The sequence below is a fragment of the Anabrus simplex genome, chromosome X (assembly GCF_040414725.1).
Source record: "Anabrus simplex isolate iqAnaSimp1 chromosome X, ASM4041472v1, whole genome shotgun sequence".
In the NCBI taxonomy this organism is placed as follows: Eukaryota; Metazoa; Arthropoda; class Insecta; order Orthoptera; family Tettigoniidae; genus Anabrus; species Anabrus simplex.
This window is the reverse complement of record NC_090279.1, coordinates 178,243,256-178,259,909: the sequence shown is the minus strand read 5'-3', so window position 1 is coordinate 178,259,909 and position 16,654 is coordinate 178,243,256. Positions and strand designations below refer to the sequence as shown.

The 16,654-nt window shown below is 38.8% G+C and overlaps 1 protein-coding gene across 4 annotated transcripts in view; it reads right to left on the bottom strand.

The window, feature by feature from the left end:
- Positions 1 to 16,654, bottom strand: part of LOC136886335 (arginine/serine-rich coiled-coil protein 2) — a 99,633-nt gene that overhangs the window by 17,282 nt on the left and 65,697 nt on the right. Inside the window, exon 7 of one of the 4 annotated variants that reach the window (XM_067159070.2) lies at positions 15,890 to 15,995. The exons of the other annotated variants lie outside the window; for them this stretch is intronic. Within the exon in view, the coding sequence (XP_067015171.1) occupies positions 15,906 to 15,995 (90 nt within the window). The 3' untranslated portion in view covers positions 15,890 to 15,905. The remainder of the gene's footprint in view (positions 1 to 15,889; positions 15,996 to 16,654) is intronic. 4 annotated transcript variants of the gene reach the window in all.

The window sequence follows — 16,654 nt, the reverse complement described above, 5'->3', positions numbered from 1 at the left end:
TAGGTCTCTCGGCAACAATAGGATATGAAGTGGAAAGGAAGTGGACGTGGCCCTAACTGAGGTGAGAAAACAGGAAACCATCTTCACAGCTGCCGACAGCGAGATTCGAACCCACAATCTCCCAAATGCATCCTGACAGCTACGTGACTCCGTTCCTAGCAAAGAAGGAGACTGGTGCAAATAAGGTATGCCAGATTGAAGAGTGGTGGTGGTGATTCCTGTTTTAAGTGGAAGTACAACTAGGCAAGCAATCCCTCTTAACAATAACTAGAGGACAAAATTGAAAGAATTCCACCCTTAAGGGAAAGGCCACAAGGGGCATGGAAGTGAGACTTCCTAGGCCTAGCAAATATAACACCCCCTGGGTTTGAAGAGAAAAAAGTCAACCAAGGGAGGTCAGACAGGAGAGATGAACGTGACGAGACTGGTACAAATGGGTGAAGAGCTGCCAGATGACTACGATCACCAACACATGCTTACCAAGCAGAGTATAAGGAGGTTCCTCTTACGATAGGCAGATGATACTAATGATGTGTTCCAGGGTACCAACCGTCTTAACAGTCAGTACTCTTTGTGTAACATTTGTTGGTTACTCTTGAGACATGGTCCAGGTCATTTCACCGTTATATTACTAACTGACGATATATCGTCAATGCCATTTCATGTTATAACTACATATCGCCAATGACCACACTAGATAAGACCAACTGGTGATATTTCACAAATGAAACGATCCTAAAATGTGTTTTAAAATAGTTGTTTATTCTGAAACATCATTTTTTGAGCTTTCTGTGATAGTTTATATAAATATAGCACCGATAGTACAGAACATACAGAAAGCAAGACTGGAGATGGTTCGGACATGTAAAAAGAATGGGAAAGGAACAGGTAGCAAGAAGGGAATTGGGAAGAGAAGTTAAGGGAAAGAGACCAGTTGGAAGACCGAGAAGAAGGTGGATGAATCAGATTTGGAAGGACATTAGAGCTGGATTGGATGTGGTGGAAGTAATGGAGCAGGAAAAGTGGAAGGATAGAAAGGAGTGGAGGAGGCTTGTTAACCACACCCGGCAACTGGAGTGGAACATTGATGATGATGACGTGTGAGTTATCTCGACAATTCAAGGAGGGGAAAACCTACCGTGCGAATATCAGAAATTTTTCTTCAAAATTTGGTAGCAAAATTTTGGTGTGTGGCTATTATTTGCATCAAAATTGGTACAGTGCTCTGGACCTACAGAAATCTGGAAGTTGACATTTATCCACCTGTTGTGTTCCCCACATAAGCAAAAAGCTTGCTAAATTGCTTTTGGATGTCTCTCACACCTGTTGCTTTAGTTCTTGGCCTTGCTCTCTACTTTCGCATGGAGTTCAAAACTAACATCTAGGTGTATTTTTTTCCACAAGTAGCACAAAAATGAACAGTCTCATGCAACCACCTTTGATTTTCCCATTGGAACAAATTGCACAATCCTGTGTGTTTCTGTCCTCCTAAAATATGGATTCCTACATAGTTTTTCACATGTATTACATGATGGACAACTATGCTTCACCGACTCTTGCACAGAATCTCTATCGAATTTCCTCAACCAATTATTCCCTTTCAAACTCCACATCAGAATAACACCCACGGTACTCCCTGCCTATCATAAGAGTCAACTAAAAGGGGTCCCAGGAGCTCTTGTTAGCGTGGACTGGCAACCACAGGGCCCTTAGCCAAGTCTGGATCGCTTCATAAAACTAACTAATAATATTACATAATACCAGAACTCATAAAAATAATTATTAGTTAATCAAATTCTGTTTCATAAAGATTTACACATGACTAATAAAATATCTTCACTCATAATATTAGTTCATTAATCAGCTGATACAAATTAAGGTTAGAATCTGTCTGTTGCATATGCTCTTGGTTTGTTTGTGTTTGTTCGTAGCAGTCGGCTAGTGCTTGACTACAACCGGCTATTAACCCATATGTTCAAAGAGGCTCACTTGATATTTTCATTGTTGTGACTTTGATACATACGAGAATGGATAAAAGAAGTGAAAATAATGTGAGAGAAGAAAGTTTCTTTGTTTAAAGGGATTGAGTTAAAGCCTCAACTATTTTGCACACTATATTTCACTCAGCGTAAATCAAACTATTTATGGCCTAGATTGTAGCGACTTATTCCACGACCGATTTTCGTTAAATTCTCTTCAGCCGTTTTCTCGTGATGAGCCTATATACATACAGACGGACAGAAATTACGGAAAATTAAAACGTGCATTTCCCCCTGTTACTGTGGTCACGACTGGTACGGAAATAACATTCTTCTTAAATTATGAGCAATGTACAGACAAAACTCTTATTTATATTGAGATAAATTACAATTAGTCAGAATTGTCTCAAATAGCTCCTAAAATCTCTAGAACAATCACTAGTCGTTATCATTGTAATTCTGTCACTAAATGACTAGAAAAGACTCCCATATCTAGCGACTAGTCTCTAGAATAGACTAAACTGATGCAAAAAGTTTCAAACAAATTTATTAAAAACCACCTTTCCAATACTTTACAATCTTTAAGTTTAAGATATAAATGTTATATAGATGTTAAAATGGGACATGTTTCGCTTAAACTTTGTAAGCATCTTCAGCCACACTTAATCTAAAGCTAAGTCAGGGCCCTGAACTGGGTTCCTCGTTAAATTATAATACATGCATTAATACAAGATAAAACAGTCATAAGAATCTAGTCTATGGAGAAAGCGATGCTTAAATGTAACAAAAATTCAATAATAGTATTATACGTACATGGAATGGATATTAGTGTTTGTCTAAAAATAATACAAGTTGATTATTTGTAGAATGATACAGTCAAAATGATCAAACATACAATTGGATGGTATAAATATGTTGATATTAATGAAGCGTGGATTAATTAAAATATTGAAAAATAATTCTTCGAACGTTGTTGAATGAGAATAAAGTACGTAGAATTACAGTAGAGATGTTAGCTCCAAGTAGTTGCGTAATAAGTTCAAAAGGCGATTGAAGCATCAGTGTGTAGAAGTGTTGTGATGTCTCTTTCGTAGAATAATTTTTTTTTTTTTTGCTAGGGGCTTTACGTAGCACTGACACAGATAGGTCTTATGGCGACGGTGGGATAGGAAAGGCCTAGGAGTTGGAAGGAAGCGGCCGTGGCCTTAATTAAGGTACAGTCCCAGCATTTGCCTGGCGTGAAAATGGGGAAACCACAGAAAACCATTTTCAGGGCTGCCGATAGTGGGATTCGAACCTACTATCTCCCAGATGCAAGCTCACAGCCGCGCACCTCTACACGCATGGCCAACTCGCCCGGTAGAATAAATAATCTTTGTATGAGATTGTAGTCATGAGCTGTCTTGCGTAGATTCAACAAATAGGGTGTTCAATAAAGCCTTAGAGGTGGAAGAATTCGTAATGTGACACGTGTTGAAGACTGAAATGTATAGGAAAAATAAATGTAGGTTTTGGAAACACAGAGAACATTCTAATAATGAATGGAAGTTTAGCAACGCTTACCCCCAGTGTTGTCAGAGAGGTGACTAGCCTTGTTGGTTGTTTGAGACGATCTGGCAGTCATTCTGCTACTACGTGTAATGTAGGGGTGTGTTTGTGAAGGTAGAGAATGAGTCGGGAGAGAGAGAGAGAGAGGGGGGGGGGTAGGCGGAGCTTTGAGGACATTAGGAGTAGGTGGAGTAGCGTGAATCGGTGACTTGGAAGTGGCTACTACTGCGGTAGGGAAGTTGTTAACGTGTTTATAATAAAATATTTTCATGAAATTATTGGTATTTATATTAAAGGCATCAGTTTACCCTGGTTGATGTATTTTATAATATGAAGGTCTTGTTCAATTGTGGTAAAGTTATGGCCAGTATCCTTCATATGATTGCTCATAGCAGAATATTTTCTCATAGTAGAATATTTTCTATGTTTTGAGGCATTGTAGTGTTCCAGATATCTAGTTTTGAAACTGCGTCCGGTTTGCCCTATGTACGTAAAAATACATTGGGCACATTCGGGTCTACAGATTCTGGAATTCGAAAATTTATTATGTATATTGAATTTGCGGTATTGGAGTTAAAAAATATATTACGATTTGTGTTTCAAGTTTTATACGCAATTTTGACATATTTCTTTAGCGGGTTGGTTATACGACATATAGTTCGGGTTAGTAAAGGTAAAGGCAGCGAAACGTGTTTTTTTATTTTTCAGGGGTTAATTTTGAAGCGGTTCTTAGTTTAATTTTAACTATAATTTTATTGACCATATCAGGTTTGTAGCCATTAAGTTCAGCTAAATCTTTAATATAGGCAAATTCTTTTTTTCTATTAGCATTAGAAAGTGGGATTTTTAGAGCCCTGTGAATTAAGCTGTAGAAAGTTGCTTGCTTATGAGAATGAGGGTGCAAAGAATCATTCTTTATAGTCAATGGAGCGGGCGAAGGTTTCCTATAAATTTGGAATATAAATTTATCATTAGCCCTTGTTAAATTTAAATCCAAGGAATTCAAAGAATTATTGGATTCATCTTCTTTAGTGAATTTGATATTGTCAAGGCTATTGAGGTACTTTAATATATTATCACTGTTATTTTGACGTTTGTCGATGATAGCGAATGTATCATCTACAAATCTCAGCCACAACTGAAGACCATTGATTCTGTTAATTATCTTATTAGTTTCTAATTTGTCATTGAAAATATTGGCAAGAATACCCAAAATTGGGTCACCCATTGCAAGGCCCTTTTGATGGTAGATTTTGTTGTTAAATGTGAAAAAGTTATTGTTTAGAAGAAATAGTAGATTGATGAATTCTTCTATTTCGAATTTACTTAAGTTATTCTTATTCGAAAGATTAGTTTTAATGATACTGGTAGTTTCGTTTATAGGTATATTCGAATACATGTTGACTACGTCATATGAAACCTTTATATGATTTGCTGTTAACTTAAATTTAGAGAGTTTTTTTTTTTTGCAAAAATCAATGGAATTTTTGACATCGGATGGTTATTAAACTTGAAAGTGTTTTGTCAAGAAACCACGTAAGATATTCTGAGACATTGTAGGTGGGGTTGTTACAACAATTTATGATAGCGCGCACGGGTACTATGTTTTTATGAATTTTTGGTAAGGCTTTGGCAGCTGGTCGCTTAGGATTCATTACTATAACTTTGTGGCATTCATGTTCTTTTAAAAGAAAGGAAGAATTTTTCAATAAATTCTTTAAACCTCGTTGGATTTTAGTGATTGGGTCTTTATTTACTATGGTATATGTGTTAGCAGAAAAGAAGTCTTCAGTTTTTTGATGTAATCATCTACTGTTGTGGAACCTTTATCTGCTTTTGTAACGATTATATTATTATTCTTAATTTTACTCTTTATCTCGTTAGCTGTTTCTCAAGAATCGGATCGGACTTGGACCTTAGTTCATTAGCTAAAGAAGAGAGTTTCTTTTTTATTTCGTATTCGACGTCATTTTATGAACGGGAAGTTTTGAAATATTGGACTCAATTTCGGCAATTGTGGTGATTAAATAGTACGTATTGTTAGGATGCTTCAAACGCCTTTTGACACTACTTGGAGCTAACAACTCTACTGTAATTCTACTTACCTGATTCTCATTCAACAACGTTCGAAGAATTATTTTTCGATATTTTAATTAATCCACACTTCATTAATACCAACAAATTTGTACAATCCAACTGTATGTTAGATCATTATGACTATGTCTCATTCTACAAATAATCAACTTGAACTATTTTTAGACAAACACTAATATCCATTCCATGTACATATAATACTATTATTGAATTTTTGTTACATTTAAGCACTGCTTTCTCCATAGACTAGATTCTTATGACTGTTTTATCTTGTATTAATGCATGTATTATACTTTAAATGAGGAACCCAGTTCAGGGCCCTGACTTAGCTTTAGATTAAGTGTGGCTGAAGATGCTTACAAAGCTTAAGCGAAACACGTCCCATTTTAACATGTATGTAACATTTATATCTTAAAGATTGTAAAGTATAGGAATGGTGGTATTTAATAAATCTGTATGAAACTTTTTACATAGCACGCGGGAACGAGAGATTGACAATCGATATACACGCCTCGATATACAGGTTTCAATAAACATCGCACATTCGCGCACAACTCCTGCATTAATAAACATCGATATTTCACTTGAAAGCGGCCAATGAGCAAAGGACTTCCAGACACTGGCGTGAAATATGTGAAATGGTGGGATTTTTACCCAATGAGTGCTACGCCCGCCTATAGGCGGGCTGACGCGGCCGGTCCACCAGTGCTACGCCCGTCTATAGACGGTGCGCGCGAATTTTAACTTTTTTGAGTTTCCCGGTTCATTTTCGAGTGCGAATTTGAACTCTGACATGTTCTGCCATCTATTGGGACTTATGTAGAGCTAACTGGTCAGAGATTATAGCTTCGGGAAGTAACTTACAGAGCTTTTTGTAGACGTCTGGAGTTCATCTGTGATGTAAACAAACATGGCGGAACAACAATTTATTTGCTGTTGCAGCAATGTTATTTCGGATCACAGAATCTTTCAGTTATTAACCACAGCGGAAAGTGATGATGGAGATAATCATTTTAAGGAATTGTTAAGCGATGTTGAAAGTGAGAGTGCCAAAAATTTTGTATGTGAGAAAGAAACAGAGCCTCCTAAACAAAAGAAGAAAAACACATTGAGTACAAAAGCTATTTTATCGCTAATTTTGTGGTGGATGGATTACTTTTCTTCACCAAAGTTTCAGGTAACTGAGACAGGCTCTGAGGGCCAAGCAGTGTTTGATGACAACCTGAAAATCATCATTTTAGAAACTTTTATGCCAGTGGAGTTGGTGCAGATAGGTGAACAAATCGGCATCACAAACAACCAGTAGAAAACATTTAACTATCACCACATTCCAGGTTTGGAAAGTATTTTAAATATCAACTTATATACTTCCAAGGAGTTACATGTATTAGTTGCCTACAGATTTTAGAAAATAATATTATTTTGGGTTCTTTACTTTGTATAAAGACAATGTTCGCATGGGCACATAAGTGTAATTTTGTTTTCTCTCAAAATAATATTGAACATAAGTGTAGGATTTTCCACTTGTATTTAGACTGATAAACAACCAACATTTATAAACATTTTAAGCTAATCCTCCCACTGACAAGTTAAAAATTGAGGCTTCTACAAAATTTTTACATGCGAATGTAAAAAATCAGCACTGAGGTACCAAACAGTCGTGTGGTAACTCAGCACTTAAAAGATTAAAACAAATGTTTGAAATTCACCAAAAAATAAGCTAAAAATCGGGAGAAATAATAGAATAATCGGGAGGTGGGAAAAACTGTCAAAAACTGGAAGTCTCCTGCCTAAATTGAGGAAGTTGGCAGTTATGCAGATGAAATGAAACGATATTGGAGAGTGTTGCTGGAATTAAATATAACAGGGAAACCGGAGTACCCGGAGAAAAACCTGTCCTGCCTCCGCTTTGTCCGGCACAAATCTCACATGGAGTGACCGGTATTTGAGCCACGGAACCCAGCGGTGAGAGGCAGGTGCGCTGCCGCCTGAGCCACGGAGGCTCTATTCTGCTATAGGTATGCCATAAAATTACTTATGGCACTACGCATAAATAAGTTTTAAACACTCTTTCAAACTTTTCTCAATCCAAACGTATGGTGCTTTGCAATTTATAAAATAAATATTATTCCACTGTAAGGCCTGTATTCACCAATGCGAGTAAAAGCTTTTAGCCTGGTTAAAAAAAAAAAAAAGCTAACAGTTAAATTTGTGTTTACCAACATCATGTCGGTTTAAAATTTTACCGGAGAAAGGTTGGCTGGTAAAACAGGAAATCTAAGGTAACAGCCTATCAAGATGGCACCTCGTACGCGACTGGAATATTAACTGAACGAGAAAATCACAGCGACTAGGAATATGAATAAGATTATGCAATAAAACGTCCTAGATGGATAAAAAGGATTCTGAAATACATTTTTGGTTATCTAAAGCTTTGACACTAACCATAATTGAACATAACCTGGAATTCCCAACACATAAGTAGCCCTGAGATGAATTCTCACCAGGTGAGTTGGTCGTGCAGTTAGGGGCGCACAGCTGTGAGCTTGCACCCAGGATACTGGGTTCGAACTCCACTGTCGGCAGCCCTGAAGATGGTTTTCCAGAGTTTTCCTTTTTCACATCAGGCAAATGCTGGGCTGTAAGGCCAAGACTCCTTCCTTCCCAATCATAGGCCTTTCCTACCCCATAGTTGCCGTAAGACCTGTGTTGGTGGGACGCACAGCAAATTGTATTTTTAAAAAAAAAAAGAAAAATAAATTCTCAATTATGGCTTTTATATAATATGGTAAGTGATTATGATTTTTTAATGAAGAACTAAAGAATGTTCCTTTTTTGAGTGAAATACACAATGTGTAGGCTATAATTTATTCTCTATGATATTAATGTTTCTGCCACAAAATTCAGTAATAATTCCTTCTTTTGGTTTAGTCAGTATAGCTCTGATACACACTGTATACAAAGCATACTGGAACAAGGCCTCATCTCAAATTCCTCTATCCATCAAACACATAATATGGCAGTATTACATGCTATTATAAATTGATACACATCAGATGCGGTTATAAATCGATGTACAATACTCATGGAACTACAAACAGCATCAGCATTGTTGTTATCCGTAAAGTCTGACTGACCTTCTCGACAGACCTTATCAGAAAACCACCTCAAGGCCTTCTGAAGGCTATCTCATTGTCGCTGGTAATCTCAATGTACATGTCCAGCACAGGAAGGAAAATAGTGTAGCCTATGATGGACATGGATATGGAGAAAATGATTTCAGCAAATCCTTAATTAGGGAGAAATACATAATCTAGACATCAACACAGGGTTAAAAACAGCGATTCACATTTCGTTATGTGCTAGAGTGGCACAATGGCAATATACACTGAGACCATGTGCAAGGGATTGCAAGCATTTGAAATGTGGACATACCTAAGTATGCTGAAGATACCTCATACACATAAAATGACCAATACAAAAGTTCTGCACTGTATGAACAAAGAACCAGAAATTCTCACTACCATCAATAGAAAAAAAACTACAATGCAATACTTTGATCATACGATGCAAAACAGTAAATACTACTACCTTCTACAAGTAATACTCCACGGGCAAATTTATCGTAAACATGGTCGGGACGAAGCAGAACATCAATCAACAAACAGCAGATAATGCTACTAATCATCAGCATTCTAGGAGAACATGGCACATGAAGAAGAATGATGGCAATACAAATCAACTACTTCCTTGTCAGACATTGAGATCTCAAAGATGTGTTAGATGTTTGAATTGTACTGTACAAATTATTTAGTTCCTTTTCCGGGTTGAACTACGTTGGTTTTTTTCTGTACATTTTGTAGCTTGCCGACGTTTCAAATACATTGCAGTATTCTTTGTCAAGGCAAACCCAGAAAGCTGCCTGGGAGACTGATTACCTCGGATCGAATAGGGGTATTTCAGTCGCCTCGACAAAGAATACCGCAATGTATTTGAAACATCGGCAAACTGAACGGAATGTACAGAAAACAACAACACGGTTCAACCAGGAAAAAAAAAAAAACCTAAATAATTCTACACACCGCGGAAGCTTCACTTCTAATGTACTGTACAAAAGTTGTGCTGCACTAACTACCAATCGTCTGAAAGTTAGAAAACGAGTCATCAAAAAACAAATAAAACCAATGAGAATCAAATTATGGCACTTCAAAGAGGAGGAGGCTGATGTCATAGCATGAATCACATTCCCACCCATTACCATACTTAATGAAAGCCAGAAGAAAGTGAAAGAGGCTGCTCACAAATCTGCAAATGCCACTCTTTGAACAATGAAGCCACATTAATGAAGGATAAACACCTCTACCTGTTCACCTGCCCTCTAAAGGAGGCTCTTGGCACTTGGTAGAGGGGAACCAATTATACTGGCGTTCATTCAGTCCGTGGACATGGTTGAACGTCTTACATTGTATTGTGCCAAAAAACTACCCAAGGTTTTCCTTGATGAATGGTTTAATTATGCTTCTATTTTGCAATACAAAGATCCTTATCTACTAAGTCGACAATATGGTATCATCTTCAGATGCACTTACGTGACACAACTAAATCACATTTGTAACACTGAAGCACAAGAAGTTTCTGTGTTAGTAGACCAAAAATTGTGTCCACATCAGACATGGAGTACTGTGTTTAGTGGACGTAATTTAAGATTGTGAAACAGAGGTTATGCATTTATTTGTATAAGTACTACAGAAACTGGAATGCAGACTTTTTAGTGGTTAGATTTTTCATCAAATTTGGTCAGAGTAGCCACTGATGTGGAAAACCAACACACTCCAACAAATATGCAAATTCTCATAAAAATCTTTTAGGTGCTAGTCAGGTAAGAAAAGTTCTGACTATGAGGTTCCTCTATCGGGTGTTTTTTAAATGATGTTAATGATAAGATATTTTAAGGTTACTTGTGTGTTTTTTCTTAAATTTATTTTTAAGACACATTTGTGTATTGACTAATGTGGACCAAAAGTATATTTTTCTTATACCCCACTTCTATCAAATAACACCAAGGGGTTTGCCAAAGGCTTAACATCTCAATTTGACAGATGAATTACCATCAACAGTGTCAAGTGACCTCACTCCATATGAACACTGTGGAGTTTTGGAATTGAATCCAGGCTTTTTTTGCTAGTGGCTTTATGTCGCACCGACACAAATAGATCTTATGGCAACGATGGGATAGGAAAGGGCTAGGAGTTGGAAGGAAGCGGCCGTGGTCTTAATTACGGTACGCCCCAGCATTTGCCTGGCGTGAAAACGGGAAACCACGGAAATCAAACCATCTTCAAGGCTGCCGAAAGTGGGATTCGAACCTACTATCTCCCGGATGCAAGCTCACAGCCGCGCGCCTCTAACCGCACGGCCAACTCACCCGGTGAATCCAGGCTTTTGGCACCCAATCCAGTGACTAGAAATTTTATACCATCACCTCTCCTAACCTGCTTGCCAATATTCTGATGGTGAATTTTTTTCCACCAACTCTGAACTGAATCTGCTAACCACACTGTCAAACCATACAGGGTTATTCTAAATGATTGTCGGGGTTTTGTGAATTTTTTTTTTGAAAACGTACCATTTTTATTGCTACAGTAACGGTTAGACAACTCTCAAAGTTTTCGAAACCGACTTTCAACCTATTAGGTCGTGTTACGTACATTTAGTACGTGTTGAAGAGATGTTAAGTACAGAACAAAAATGGCCAACCAGACACCAGTGGGATCCGAACCCACAACCTCCCGATTTCGCGTCGGTTGCTCTACCAATTGAGTTATGGTGGCCTAGGCATCGACTCTAGTACATAAGTTACCACCAGATGGCAGTAATAGCAGTGTTTAACAAAATGGCAGTTAGTGATAAGGAGAAAGCTTTTTGTACTCTTGAATTTCATCAACACCGATCCGTTACCAGAGTCCAACGCCATTTTCGGACAAAATACGGGAAGGAGCCTCCTTCCAACAACTCTATTCGCAGATGGTACGCACAATTTGTGGATACAGGTTGTTTGTGCAAAGGGAAAAGCAGTGGGCGTCCCGCTGTGTCAGAAGCGGATGTGAATCGGATTAGGGACGTTTATCTCCATAGTAATAAGAAATCAACTACGAGATGTAGCAGGGAACTGCAAGTTCCTCAAACCAGTATGGCGTGTATTACGAAGGCGCCTAAAGGTAAAGCCATATCGCCTACAATTGCATCAAGCTCTAACAGCTAATGACAAAGCCCTACGTTTCAAGCTCTAACAGCTAATGACAAAGCCCTACGTTTCAACTTTTGCATGGCATTGCAGGAACGGATTGAAGAATATGATGGTTTTCTTAACAGAGTAGTTTTTAGGGACGAAGCTACTTTTCATGTAACAAACAAAACGTTCGCATTTGGGGTGCAACGAACCCCCATTGTTACGTGGAACATGTGCGAGACTCTCCTAAGGTGAATGTGTTCTGTGCCGTTTCAAACACGAAGGTCAATGGCCCGTTCTTCAATGAACAGACAGTAACAGGGCTGACTTACCTGGACATGCTCACAGAATGGCTGTTACCCGAGTTAAGTGACGACAGGGATGATTACGTGCTGCAACAGGATGGTGCACCACCTCATTTCCACAGAGAGATTAGAGCATTTTTAAACCAAGAACTTCCACAACGATGGATGAGACGCGGAACGGAAGGTGATCTGATGCTCAACACTTTCCACCACGTTCACCAGATCTTACACCATGCGATTTCTTCCTGTGGGGATATGTTAAAGAACAGGTATTTGTTCCTCCTCTACTGGTGGATATTCAGGGAATGAAGCAGCGCATCCAAGCCGCCTTCGAAAGCATCACCGCTGCCATGTTGACTTGTGTGTGGGAAGAGATGGACTATTGAGTAGATGTGTGTAGAGTAACACAAGGCGCACATGTCAAGCTTTTGTAATGTATGCCAAAATAACTTTATGAGTTACAGTACACAATAAAACAAGATTCATATTCCTATGTCAATTGCACTGAGAGTCGTGAATTTTTCTAACCCCGACAATCATTTAGAATAACCCTGTACAGACTAAACGCATAAACAATTATGACCACCAGATGGGCTTTTAAACAGACAAAGCATGGATTTAAATCCTGCTCATTTTCTTGCTTACGTGCTCAACCTAATGGAAATCAACAACCTAGAGCTACTGCAACCAAGTCAAAATGAGAAGAAATTTAGACTTGATACTGACTGAGCAAATGTCATGGGATAGCAGAGCACTGATGAGCAGGTGTGTTGTCTGCGCACCACAGGTATAACGTGGAACGTCGTCGTAAGCCGACACTGCTTGAATGGAGTATGGTGGTCGGTGCCCGACGGATTGGAAGTGCAATTTCGAAGTGGAGCAGGAATTCGGATTCACACGATCAACTGTGTCCAACTGTTTCCTGGACCAGCCGTCCAGCCACCCTCGATATTTGAGACGGATTGTCAATAGTGACAGACGGGCAACCGTCCAACAAATTACGGCTCAATTCAATACGGGCCATGCTAGACACGTCTCCCAGTGGATAATCCGTAGAAACATGGGTACTATTGGGTGTGGAAGCCGGCGCCGCACACGGTGCCACTATTAACCCAATGACGCGCATTTGTCGCCAGTCACCAGGGATGGACACTGGAACAATGACGTAACGTGATATGGTCGGACGAATCACGATTTCAACTGCACAATGGTGATGGGAGGCACCATGTATGGCGCAGACCACATGAAGCGATGGATCCCACCTGCCTTGAAGGTGTGGTCCAGGGCGCTGATGTCTCTGTTATGGTGTGGGGTGCATTTTCCTGGTATGGAATGGGCCCCCTAGTTGTTCTGGAAGAGACTTTGAATGGTACGCGGTACGTTGAGCTGCTCGGAGACCATCTCCACCCATTTTTGGCCTTCCAGCACCCAGAAAGTTCTGCGGTGTTTCAAAATGATAACGCGCCGCCAGAACGCCCCCACGTCGCCCGGGAATGGTTCCAGGAACAAGCAGCGGAGGTCCAACGACTGCCATGGCCACCCAGGAGCCCCGATATGAACCCTATCGAGCATATCTGGGATGTAATGGAACGCAGGCTCCGTGCCATAGATCCTGCACCCATGAACAGACCAGCATTGGCGACCGCTCTGCAAACGATTTGGTGTCAGCTGCGTCCAGAGGACCTCCAGGGACTTGTCGACTCACTTCCATGGCGTCTCACTACAGTTCACAGGGCCAGAGGAGGCCCCACACGCTATTAAGTGACTACCCCATGACATTTGCCAAGTCAGTGTATAAATTAAGTTCTTTACTACCACTGATAGTGAAGTTCCAGGCACAATCCCCAGCATTTTATGAATGTAAAAGTGCAACCGAAAAAGTTCATCCTAATGTATTCCCCAATTACCAAATAATCTTGTCATCCAGCTTTAGCTAGTGGACATTATTTTTTTCTTCCTTGTTTCTTTTTCTTCTTAGTTCGTTCATTCAAAGCTTTTGGGAACTGAAAAGGCCTCCAAACTAGTATGTTCGAAGCGTTTAATCCCTGTGATAATACTTTTTTTTGGGGGGGTTCACAACAAAAACCTTTGCATCAAAAAAAAACTTCATCAGCTTGGTCTCATTGCAACCTATCTACAAAATACAATTTATTAATAACAATAACAATAATATCAGTAACATTAAATTATTAGTAACTGAAGAATCTGTTTTAATTTACTGATGTCATTAAGTGCAGTATGAAAGTTACTGATGTTGGCATCTCCATTAAGTTTGTAGATGGCAAGACAAATAGAATGTGCTGGATATAAATTGGAGAATGGTATTTCAGTTTTTTCTTCTCCCCCTCCCGTATGAAGGAATAAGCAAGCTTAGTATGTCCAGGTTTTAGACAAGTGTGTTTCTATTGCATTTTGTATTACTAATTGAACAGATTTAATCAATTTTAAGTATGACTATTGTTTAACAATGCTTTCTAATAGGCTTACATTAAATGTGTCACAGCATCGGTATATTAATATGAAAAGTAAGACTATTTTCCACCATGAAATATCAATGCAGAAAAAAGGCAGAACCAAAAAAAATTTAGTTTTAAGAAAAACAAAAAAGTTTTAAAACAAAGTGATTTGTTTTTCCAACCCTGCCACACTGTCACCTCACGTCAGTCAAATTTTTCACTGTGGGCAATGTACAGGCTCGTACGAACCATTTGCCTGGCATTGGCCATATCCAAACCCTCCCATCCGACTCCTCATATCTCCCAGCAGTCGTAGTGCTGGCTGGCTGGTTTTGTTTGCCTGGCAATTGCCACACCCAAACCCTTCCATATGACTATTCGTATCTCCCAGCACAATCATAGTGCTACCTGCACAATTAGTAGCAATATGGAATTCAGCAGGTTGATGGTATCACAGGATAATGTACAGTTTTTCTTTACCACATTCTTCAATGCTCGACAGTCCCTGTTGGTGGACACACACGGTTTTCTCACCCATGGTTGTTCTTTCCCATTTCCACTTCACAAATATAGGATGTCCCCAACAGTTGACTTGGGCATTTTGAGGGGGTGGAAAATGCCCAAACTGATTGCTTACGGACCTGACGACGAACAGCTATTCAATGTTGAAAGTCTGTAAGCAAACTTACTTCAGCCATAATGCAGATATCTCATAACAATGAAAAACATAAAGCAATAAGTCGGCGTTATAGCAGCAGCAGCATTTGTAGTGTCATCTAGGTTTGATTTTACGAGTAGAGAAGGTAGTTTGTATACTTTGATAACATAAAATTGAGAAACACTTCAAGAGCGTTTGAAACACTTCACGAGTGTTTACGTGCCCCGATCTCTGTCTCTTTACTATACACATATATTTTGCTCCTGTTAGCTTTCATTTACTTTAGTCTAGGAATTAGAAACTAGTTTTGCTATTCTAGACAATTTACTCTGAAATTATTTTGAGAACAAAACTCATGATTATTTCATGATGCTATAGATTAATTCATTCTATCACTTTTGTATCGAGCTGCAATAGTGAGCCTAACATTCAGAAATGAAAGTCTAATCCACAATTCGTAGTGGTTGCCTGTATGTATCTGCATTTCCTTACACCATCTTTCTAAATAAATGGAACTGTAAAACCATCACCAAGAAATCTATTAAATCTTTTCTCTATTTTAACTTCAATAAGAGAAGCAAACTCCTCTTAAAAAGACAAAATGCACCTAAGGAACTTACCGTGCAGGATACATAATCAAACACATTGTGACACGGTGCGAGCTCTCAGCCAATGGGGAATCCACGGCTGACTTTGCCTTGGAACAATGATGATGGGGCTGGTGTGCTAATGCAGGAGATATAAATAAAAGAGAAAAGAGATTTCAATTCAGCCCAAACCATTACATATAACATAACCCCTGCTGTGACACTGAACTAAGCAAGGAAAAACAAGCTACACTAGGGATAGTTACAGAAATTTCACTGGTTAAAATCACAACAACAAAAAAAAATCATGCAAGTCTTTCTAGGATGGAGGGAAGGAACAGTTTGAAAATTAGAGGGAATTAAAAAACAGGAAGGTTTCTTCGAATAAAATAGCCACTGAAAGTCTCCAAGCTGAATAGTCATCTGCATTCTTTAACGTAAACAACACATATTACAATTAAATAATTGTCTTATACGTCAACTTATATTTACTCGAGAATAATCATCCACATGGTTTGAATGCAGTATCAATTGGATAAAATCTTCTGTTGCATTACGCATAGTTTTTACTAAAATGCCAGGTATTAATAAAGAATATAATAACAGGTCACAATGAGGCACTGAAATCAGGTTTCAGATGACTAAGACGACAACACGGAACCTACAGAAGATGATGTGATCAACTCTGCATGACAGGATAACAGCGAGTCATCATGACAGATATTTGTCAAATAAAAACAAAAATATGTCTTTTGGGACATCAACTGTGTCTTCTCAAGTGGCTGATTAGTCCAATTC